This window comes from Athene cunicularia (genome assembly GCF_003259725.1).
Source record: "Athene cunicularia isolate RWA chromosome 3 unlocalized genomic scaffold, athCun1 chr3_part1, whole genome shotgun sequence".
In the NCBI taxonomy this organism is placed as follows: domain Eukaryota; kingdom Metazoa; phylum Chordata; class Aves; order Strigiformes; family Strigidae; genus Athene; species Athene cunicularia.
Window position 1 is genome coordinate 107,132,177 of NW_020799097.1, and position 10,599 is coordinate 107,142,775.

The 10,599-nt window shown below is 47.1% G+C and overlaps 1 protein-coding gene across 1 annotated transcript; it reads right to left on the reverse strand.

Annotated features, from left to right (window-relative positions):
- Positions 1-453: 453 nt before the first annotated feature.
- Positions 454-10,593, reverse strand: LBH (limb bud and heart development). The gene is made up of 3 exons (XM_026844477.1): positions 10,461-10,593; positions 9,573-9,675; positions 454-932 (listed from the first exon to the last, which is right to left on the reverse strand). The coding sequence occupies exons 1-3, from the start codon at positions 10,484-10,486 to the stop codon at positions 732-734; spliced, it is 330 nt and encodes a 109-aa protein (XP_026700278.1). The 5' UTR covers positions 10,487-10,593; the 3' UTR covers positions 454-731.
- Between the last annotated feature and the right edge of the window lie 6 nt (positions 10,594-10,599).

Below are 10,599 nucleotides of genomic sequence, written 5' to 3' on the forward strand. Positions count from 1 at the left end.
TTACCCCATGCTAACCACCTGCAAGATAAACTAGGGCCTCGCAGAAGAGATGACAAGCAGCAGCCTAACATTATCCTGCAAATACAGCTGTTCAGCATTGAAGAATCTAAAGGCAAACAGAGGGGGAGAAAACAGCTTTGGGAAAGTGGCTGGAAAACAGGCTCAACAGCGAGAGCAAGAAACCCAACTACTCCTATGGATGCTCACGTTACCCTGGGAGGTGCCAAACTGGGGAGAGCTACAGGCCCCTCGTCAACAGAGCATTTAGCCATGCTTCACTACAGACACCCTTCCACCCCCTGACACACAAAATGGAAGCTGTAAGAAAGGCAAATCTGAGAGATTACAGCTCTGTTCTCACTCTTTTGCTTGGAGGCAGCTCCCAGCCAAATGCTGCCACCTCTGACTTTCCTCCCCCTCCCCGAGCTCCCCCCTCCAGCAGTCCTCGTGTGGTCACCCTCTGCCATGTGCTTGGAATTTCACTGCTACCTCCGCCTCGGAAAAATACAGATAATGATCTCGAGAACAGCAAACATTTCTCTGCGTTACTTCCTTCCTTCCTCAGGAGGTCTGGTGACACCGAGGGCTTCAGTTCTTGATACAGAGAATACAAGAAAACTAAGATCTCGCAGGTGCAAAATTGAACTTGTCTTTTTTTTAAAAAGACTTTCAAAAGAAGTGTGGCTTTTCCTTCAGAAGGGTGCGGTCCCTTGCCTTTCCTCAGATGCCATTTATTGCTCCTTGTTGTCCTTCTTTGCATCTTCACAGTTTTCTTCCTCCTCTTCCTCCTCCTCCTCCTGCACAAGGAACTCTTCAGGTGGCCATCTCAGCTCACCGCTCTCCACATCACCCTCTGTTGGCTCCACCACAATTGAGGGCAGGCGGTCCTTCAGCTTACAGTAACGGTCAAAGTCTGAGGGATCAGGGAAGATCTGAAAGAGCCAAGAAACAGTCTGTGAGAGGGGTTGCGTTCAAGCAGTCTTAGCCAAAACCCAACTCAAGACACTTGGGACTTCAGGGCAGACTAGTCTGGACACAGAGTAAACCACTAAGTGATGGGAAGACTTTGAACTTGTAAATAAGGTTCTCTAATCTCTAACTATTGGAAATGCGCTCTGCCCAAGAGGCTTCCAAAGCACAGGCTTGCTTGGATAGCACTCAGCAAATAGGCATCTGCCCTTTTGGATATTTTTCCAAACGCCTCACCCCCACCACCACCACTTGTGCATTAATGCTCATGAGTTTGCAACACTGAGCTATCTTGCTCAGAGAATCTGAGATCTCATTTCCTGCTGCTGGTCACACTGCACATGAGAACAGGCTTGTGCTCCAGGCTCTCCTGCTAGAAGGGAGAGGAGGCACATGGCAATCCAGTGCTAGAGCAGTCCAGACCCTCGCAGCGAGGGCCTGCATCTGGTATCACTCCAGGGCCACAGCACCAAGCTGAAAGAGAAGTTCAGCTGCATTTTAGAGATAATTTTGATAGTGTTCTGCATGCTACAGCTACCATACATCAGCAGTGAAACCCAGACTCATTTTATGGAAGGGTTGGAGACTGGATTACACTTCAAGGCAGGAGGTATCTGTGGCCTAGCCAGCAATTATGCACCATATTCCTCATGCAAGGAACATGAGGATCCCTTATCTCCAGCCCTGCAAGGTGCACAGAGAAGTACCTTACTCCTTCCCTCCCACAGCTTTTACCATGTGGATGCACAAGGTCACACATCACAAGTACCTGGGCCTGTACTCACTGACAGTGCCACTGGGACACACTTTGATCCTACTAGGAACTGAGGCAAAGACATGGCTACAGAAAAAAACTGCCCCTACATTGCAGTGTTAGCAGCAGCTCTGCATGACTAAATCGCAATGTGAACAGAAAAGGTTGCTGGTACTTATAGGTATGTCCTACTAGGGAACAGCTTCAAACCCCAGCTCATCCAGAAAGAAGTGCTGGGTGACAAGAACCAGTTGCCACATCAGATCCTCTGGCTGGTAACCAGAAGATGAAAACATTACCACCTGTTTATTTCAAACAATTTTATCAGTGCCCATTTCACATTACAGTTGCATTTAAACACACCAAAGAAGATAATGTCAAAATGCACTTTCCCCTTAAGGTTGTAGATGGGGCAAGTAGTCAAGCACTGACTGTACTTTTCTTTAAACACCAGTTGCATTCAAGTGAGCTGTAAGAGCATCCTTGGAGGAAACAGCACTGCCAGCCTCAGATGGGCACACTGCTCATGGGTGCCTCAGTTTCTGAGCAAGATCTGATCTGCTTTGATCTTTGTGATTCCAGTTATAAAAGCAGGTTCCCTATCCAGAAGTCAGGAGCATTAATCATGAAACATTATTGTCCTCAGGCCAATCGTGCAGGTACCCAGCACCTTTGGAGTTTTGGCTGGGGCTTCCCAAGTGGAACAATACTATCAACTTGTTCTTCAGCCTAGCAACTATTAACTACACCATTACCTCCTTGTCAATATTCAGTCTTCCTCTATTCAAACACATTTCTCCCTTGCATCTAAAGCTTTGTGGCAACCAAGCTGCCAGCAAGGAAGGCACTGGGTTGCTACTTAACACAAAGTCAGGCAAGGTAACTGAAGGCAGTGCACAACACAGGGAATGTTCACACACATCCATCTAGTCCTGGGGACAAGTGGTGCAGGAGCCCAGCTCCCACTGCAGCACCCACCATCCATATGCTTTCCAGAGCGAGCAAGGTCTTTGAACACGGTCATATTAACACAGGCACTGCAGCTTGAGCTACTTGCTATTAGTCACTTCTGGTGCAAGTGAGACAGTAAGTTTCTTGGAGCTTTGTGGCTTCTGCTAGGCCAAAGGCAGTTTCAGACACACAGTGCATTACTGGAAGCACAGTCAGTGGCTTTTAAGCATCAACTCATTATCTAAACTCAGGATAGGAAAAAAATACCCTTGACATCACAAGGTTTAGAAGGTTGCAATGGAAAAAGAAGTGTGGTTCAGGAGGTTACATAAGCTGATAATGTCATGAAAATAGCCTCCTGTGCAAGAAAAATAGCCATATAATAATTAAGCTAACCTTTGGCTGCTATCATTTTAAGCACATTAGGTCAAATTGGAGCAATTTCTTTGAAAATAGCCTGCCAGATTTTTTTTCCAGAAACTAAGTAGTAGTCATTTCCTTACAAACAAATATCCCTGAAATGTGGTGTGCAGTTTTTAATAAAAAAACCCGAGCACAATCTTATCTCAAACAGCTGCAGGACAGGCCGAACTCAAGAAGGTCAGGATTTTTTCCACTAAGTCATGCTTTTTAATCGTCGAGGCAGCATGAAATGAGATGTTGCAACTGCACTTTCAATGGGCGTGGACAGTCAATGGAAAAAATACACAAAGGCAGATTTCCTCACATGTGACAAGCAGGGCAACACAGCAAGACAAGCATAGGGATTGAAGGAAAAAGGGTTTCAGATTAAGCCTGTTTGCACATCTGGGGAAGCTGGGTGGAAAAAGTTATCCCAACTGGCCTCCCCACTCACCCCAGAATAAGCTGTACTGCCAGACTTTTTTTAAAAAGATAAACAAGCACCGGCTTTCTGCTGTCCCACACCAGTAGTGCCATGGTGCATCTGTTGGTCCCATATGCCTAAACTGGTCACACTCCAGATTTATACAATGGGAAGAGAAAAACAAACTTGCAGCAAGGACCCCCCTGGGAATGCAGCAGCTTAGCTCTGACCTGTGAGATCAGCACCCAGTCAGGACAGCTGGCCTAGCAAAACCTACCTATAAGCTTTTCAGCTCACACTACCCAGGCCAGGCATGTGGGAGGAAGACTTTGCATCTTCTCACCACCCAAAGAGCAGAGCAGCAACAGATTAACTTCTCATTTACCAGAGGAAGCCACCTCGCACACAGCTGAAACAGATGCCTGCTTCTGGCTGATCTGGTCACTGGATGGGGGACAAGTGACAACAACCAACTGCTTGTGAAGACTACCTAAAAGCACATTTAGCAGCAATTCAGAGGTATCTTCCTCCCCCTCGCTTGCATGATACAGCACAAGGGGCTGCAACCGCTTCTGCCAGAGCCCCCTCTTCAGTAGCTGCACCCCAACTCCTGGCCCATGGAGGGTCACATCCAACACCTTTCAGAGCCCACAGAGGACATTAATATTGCTCCTTACACTACTCAACAGCTTCTTACTCACAGCAAGACGGATTCTCACAGGCCTCTCCAGATTATGTTTTGAAAACTGCTCTCCTCATGGGCTGATCCAGATCACACACAAATCAGCCAAACTCTTGCCTTGCAGCTGGAAAGGGCAGTGAAAAGCAGAACTTGAAAACTTGAAAAGATTTTAGAAAGATGTTTGCCTCCGTTTCGGATGATCTAGCTCTACTATCCTTGAATGAAGTCTTGGCAAAAAGAATGGAAAGTTTTCATTGCCCTGGGGAAGCTCATACCCTCTTAGCATTCACAGGGATGGATGGAGAAACACCAAAAGCAGGAGAGATGTCAGACAATTAAGAGGATTAGCTCAGCACTACCATAATCCAAGTGTCACTTGTAAATTCAAAACAACTTCCACATGTGTACTCCATACCAACACCCATAGTTAAAATGCTTGTCTTCCCTCCCATGGGGCTGGAAACTATTTCAATTACATTACACAGAGACTAAGGCAATAAGATCTTCCTAAATTGTTACTGTTTTGGGGAAAAGCTTTGCTTCATTGTGGTAACACTATGCAAGACTGGGAAGTCTGTATTGAGAGGCATGCCACTTCAGGTACAGGCTACACCCCTGATGTACACGCATCACTCATCCTCTCAGTACTAAAAAGCTAAGTTTTGTGCCTCTTCAACAGTATCAAGCCAATATTCTAAAACCCAAATCAGCATTTAAGTTCTTAAATAAAACTTCACTGCCATCAAGAAGCATTGCAAGCTCATTTCAGGAAATATTTAAATCATCTCTCAGTGCCCTCTTTGGAGGAATTTTCCAGCTATAAGGAACAGCACTAATACATACATTTACTCACACAGCAGTGATGACTTGAAACCCAGCTCCCTCTAGCATGCACACAGCAGCCCGTGACTCAGGTTTATGAGCTATAACAACTCCCCAGTTACAGACAGATTGCCCTATCTTGGGGGGCAGTGGCAAGGAAACTTCATATATCATTACAATTTTCCATCACAGTAACAAGGCATGAAATAGGGAGGAAAAAACATGCACCAAGATGTTCTGATTAGCTGCTGTCCTCAGTTTGTTTCAGTGGAACACTTTTTTGCATAGCATAGCTGCGAACACGATTACTTTTGGCTGTTAATTCCATATCCTGCTTCAGCCTTCATTTAAGGTCCCAGACCCTGGAATGCACACTGAGTCAGCCTGCTAATCTTGTCCAGTAACCACACATCGGATTTGAACAAGTTATCCCAAACTTGCTTGCTACCACCACCTTTTTGCAGGTCAGTCTCAAGACCTCCCACAGCAGCAAGCATCAGCTCTAATACAGGACTTCCCCTGCACAAATCAAGGCTGCACAGACACAAAGCACCTTACAAGAAAAAAAAGACAGTTACAGAGGAAGCTCAGCTTCCACCCTTTGCCGTCAGCCCCTGGGTCAGTAACATGTTGGTCCCCCAGTTTAGCTGGGAGATGCAGCGGATGCAGCTCAAACCCCTCAGCACCAAGTACCACAGCTCCTTGGGAAAGTGCTTCGCTGGGGCTGGTGAAGAGGTGCTGCCTTTCCTAAAAATGATTTCCCCAAGACCCAAGCTTTCACTATAGACAATGTATGGAGCATTAAGCCTATTTACCTAGATTCAGTCAGTCTGACATGATTCATAGATAGCTAAGACTGTGATTAACCTAGACAGATCCCAGCATGATGCGATCATGACTTAAAAGAGCTAAAGCTCCCCATGACAACCAAACCCCAGCTGATGGCGTGAGGCAATCTCAGCCTCCACAGACCGATCTCCTAAAAGGGGAGCCTAAAGTCCCACAAGACCCATAAGCCAGACAGACAGTCTGCAGCAAAGTAGCATGTTCAACCCAGGACACAGCATTTGTTCAAAATAAACACTTTGGGCATCAAAGTGTCTTCAGTTGTGCTCAGATCCTGCTCCACTTCCAAGAAGCAAGGCAGGATTCAGGTCAAGACACTGTTTTGACAACAGCTCCACAAAATGATTAATTCAGCCTCTGTTTCAGCAGCATCATTTGTGCTACTGAGAGATGGCATCAGAGGACAAGCTGGCAGAGTGCTGATGAGGCTCTTCAGAGAACTGGTATATCTAGGGGTTGGAAAATAGCAAACAGTACATTAGCTCCAACTGGCAGTGAAAAAAAGCCCAGCTCAGAGATTGCCAGGCAGGAAGCACATGAAACCCTCCATAGGCACATCTGTTTGTAGCAGGGGCATCTTGAGCCATCAGCTGCGTTTCAACGAGGTTTTTTGTTTAGTAAGTCCCATGGGAATTATGGGACATCTATTAAAGATCCAGAAATAGCTTTTCACTGCAGGCACAAGACCCAGCATGACATCATCTCTTCAGCTGCATCTTCTGTTTTGTCTATGCTACCCTGTTCTGAGATTCATGCCCTAATTTCACCATTCACTTCTGCACAGGCCCTTTCAATCTGTTGGCTGAACCACCTTCAGGGGGCTCAGAGTAGCTTTACATCACAAATACAGTAATAAAAGCTACTTTACATAGAAAGGTTTTGAAATTAGCACATTAGCTTACAAACATTGTGTATTTAACTGGAAAAAGACATTTCTACGCTGAGAAAGCACATTTTGCTAGTGAAACTCTACAAATTACTAAGCCTACACTGGCAACTCAGTTATCACTGATAAGACTTCTGCAGTCTGAGTTTTCACATCATTGTTTCAAGGGCAGTGATGGCCAGCCCACCAAGGCCAGGAAGCTTCCCACCTTCAGCTGATGTCTAGACAGACAAGACGATCCAGAGCATGAGCAGAGGCAAAGGGGTGGAGGCAGCATAAGGAAAAAGTCAACAAGGCAAGTTCCCTCCATAACCAGTGAGACAGACAGGAGCCCTGAAGTTCAGTGAACTCCATGGGACAGAGGAATCAGATTGCTGAAGTTTATACTCAGGGTATGAGTTTGTTTCCTCAGTTTACTTCTAAGTAAAGGCAAAACCACTTTCACAGAGTACAGCTAGTAGGACAAGTCTGTCTGTAGCAGATATGGATGTGCTTTACAGTTTCAGCAAAGCTGCTGTACCGTCTCCTGGTCCAGACAGTTTCATGTCTGCATACAGTGGCAGAAGCACCCCCCAGGCTCACAGCTATGACCCAGGCAGTCCCTGCTCCACACAGCCTGAAGAGGCACATTTTAAACCTCAATTTGAGGTCACCTCTGCAGCAAAATAAATCCAAGTTCTACTACTAGAACAAGAGAAACTTTCCAAACTAAAAGCTTGCCTCTCCTAGTTCCAGCTCCACATTGTTTTTGCCTCTCTCAGCCAGCCAAGGACTGTTACACTCACATCGTGAGTGCCCAACTCCACAGATGAGTGGAAGATGCTGTTGCATCTTAGAACAACAAGCCTCTGTGTAGGAGCAGTCACACTCCATTAGCCTAAGTTATCACACTACAGCCTTCAGACTAGCACACACTTTTCCATGTACTAAACTCTCCATCAGCAAAGTACCAAAGTCTGAGGTAGAACAAAGAGTTCATGGCGCAGCTTTCATCAGATTTGTCCTTGCTGTTCTAACCTGAGTTGTCAACCCTTTTAGGATGGTTTCAACTTACCTTGACAAACACTGTGACATTCTCAGCCTAGCAGACAGAGGAGAAATGCTGGTGCCTGCTCCTCAATCCTCTTTATACTAACCTGATTTAGAGGCAGACCTCATACACAGTCCACACACCACTAGTGACCCATCAGGATCTTCCATTTCAACACCTCAATCCTTGCTGTCATCAGTCTGGCTTACATCAAGGTGAAGTACTGGCAGGTAGTTCCCAGCTCTTGCATGCATTTGAAAAAAAGTCATTATGACTAGACCACTACAGAGAAGAGATCCAGAATGCGAAAGCCCTGCACAGATATGAGTCGCCAGCATTTATGACTCACACCTTCAGGTTTGGATGATCCACTCAAAACTGAACAGGCCTGTTCCTCAGTTGGCCCAAGCCAACTTATCAAGATCATTAGCACTTGGAGAAAAACCTCACTGAAGCAATCATTAGAAGAAGGGCACAGAGATTCTGCCTTTCAGTGGAAAATTCAGATAGGTTTGACCTGACTGGGTTAAGCCTCTTCATATGGTGACCCATAAAGACAAGTGAACATCCCATGCAGGTTAGTTTGATCGCTTCAGGTTTAATCACTCTCACTGCTGTACACTCCCTCTATAGGAGAGGAAAGAGAGGTCATATGCTTTCCACTAAACTCAAGCACTGAAGCACAGCTACTTCTACATACAATCAATAAACCAAGCAACTTGCACTATCCAGATCCAGAATTCTGACCCCAAAAAAAAGTAATGCATCCTCTTATTCTCCCCATGGGTTTGGCTTCTGCTGGAAGTCTCAGTCATGGCCCAAAGTTCACTTGATTTCATGCTTCAGTGCACTGTTACTGCCTTGTAGCTCATTTTTCAGACATAAATATGCAAACATACAACAGCACACCTCATTTGAATGCACACTTAGAGCAACTGCCTCTGCAGGTTGTGTAACATCTGCAAAGGAAGAGCCCTGCATCAGGATCTGCCGGTAAAGCTCATCCAATGCACAGACCAGATGCAAGTCATCTGCATGCACTCAGCGCCCGTCTTAAATCTCTTCAACAAGTCTCCTGGAAGAGTAGGAACACATGGATCTAGTAGGCTAAGATGAACAACTTGCCCTTTGATTAACTGTAAACTAGGAAACAAAAGTGATATTGAGACTAAAGGCTTAAGGCTCAAGCTCACTTCTAAGACCACCTCTTCACCCCAGTCATTGATCTAGAGGTTAATAGCTCATTACATTGTTCAGAGCTTTCAGAATGAATGCAGCTCCTGACTTCAGGTACTGATACCTCCAGTGACATTTCAAGGCTTATTTAGGCTGTCTCTGGCCTCACTGTATCTTTTAAGACTGTTAACCCTCTCAAATGGGCCCATCAGTCAGGAAAACCAAGAAATAGAAGAAAAAAAATGTAAGTGCCATATAAACAACTCCCTCCTGCTCTAGGCAGATCATTTGTATTCCACATTACAAAGAGATGTCGAGAGTCCTCTCAGACCGGTGAGTGGTACAAAACCCTTCCTAAACTGATCTCCCACTGAGTCCCCATGAACGCTGAATGAGTGGGGGCTCAATCACTTCAGAAACCACCAAGTCCTTGCCAATTCAGTCTGATACCAAGTGATATTTTAGACAACCTGCTCCTGCCAAGCAAGCATTCCAGTCTGTTGACTAGTTCTCGCTACAGCAAGATCTGCTATTAGGTCAGGCTATGGAAAGGTACATTAGACCGAGTCTGCAGTCCAGCCCAAGCAATTCCATAGGGGATTACTGCCCAGCAGCCAGCAAATCACTTACCTGGTATGACAGGCCGTCCTTGCGGGGGCTTAGCCCAATCTCATCCATAGCTGGGGTGTTCATCATCACTTCAGTCATTTCAGCTGATCTCAGATAATCAGGGCTAGAAACAAAAGACAGCATTCAAATCATCCGAGGGGCTCCGGGCAAGATTTAAGTAGCATGAGGAAAAGACAGCAAGCAGAAGAGGCTGTCGGCAGCCTATTTCTGGTCCCTTCCTTCCTGAACCCCTCTTGGAAGGAGGTGGGAAAAGCTCAATACCTCGTAAACCGGCGCTACATCCCCTGCCCCAGAGAACAACTCCCTGACTTTCTCCCCAAGAGCTGAGCTCAGGAGCAGCTCGGGAGGCTCCAGCAGCAGCGCTTCACTTTTAACTCCGCTTCCTCCCGCTCTGCCCCCTAAGGGGGGAAAGTAAAAAAGCACAGTAAATAAGTGCAAGCGCTGGTGTTTTTTGTGGCTTTTTTTAAAAAAAAAAAAAAAAAGCTGGTGTGCTTTAGCTCCTGCTGACTTATTTTACAACCTCAGGGACTTCCACACCAGCGGAGCACACGGCGCCAATTCCAGCCCTGCTTTTACAGTCTTAATGGCATTTCCAGCTCGAGAAAGTGAATTCCCACAGCTCGCCGTTCCTCTATTGCGGCTCACCCCGCACCGCCGCTACCAGCCTCTGCTCCCCCTCTCTCGGAAAGTCCCGTCGCGGGGCTGCGGGGCTTCGCGCCGCCGCGCCACCCCGCGTCCTCCCGGGGACCCGCTGGGGGCGGCTGAAACCCCCGCGGACACGCGGGGGCTCCGCTTCAAGCCCCCCACGGCCGCAGCAGCAGCCTGCTGGGGCAGAGCCCCCTCCCGCCCACGGGCCGCGATCCCCCCACGCGGGAAGCGCCCACTCACCAGGGCAGGGGACACAGCACAGACATGAAGTCCCGGCGGAGGCTGCCCCGCGCCCTCGGGGGTGGGGGTGTGGCGGGAGGGGCACCCAGGCGCACGGCGCTGCCCCGCGAGCAGAGCGGCTGAAGCTGCCCCGGGGAGC

Excerpts from the sequence above, each read along its gene's own strand:
- LBH (XM_026844477.1), bottom strand. The coding sequence starts at position 10,486 with ATGTCTGTGCTGTGTCCCCTGCCCTG. Across the intron at positions 9,676-10,460 it reads GTGCTGTGTCCCCTGCCCTG|CCCTGATTATCTGAGATCAG; the intron begins GTGAGTGGGCGC and ends TTTTGTTTCTAG. Across the intron at positions 933-9,572 it reads AGGACGGCCTGTCATACCAG|ATCTTCCCTGATCCCTCAGA; the intron begins GTAAGTGATTTG and ends TGGCTCTTTCAG.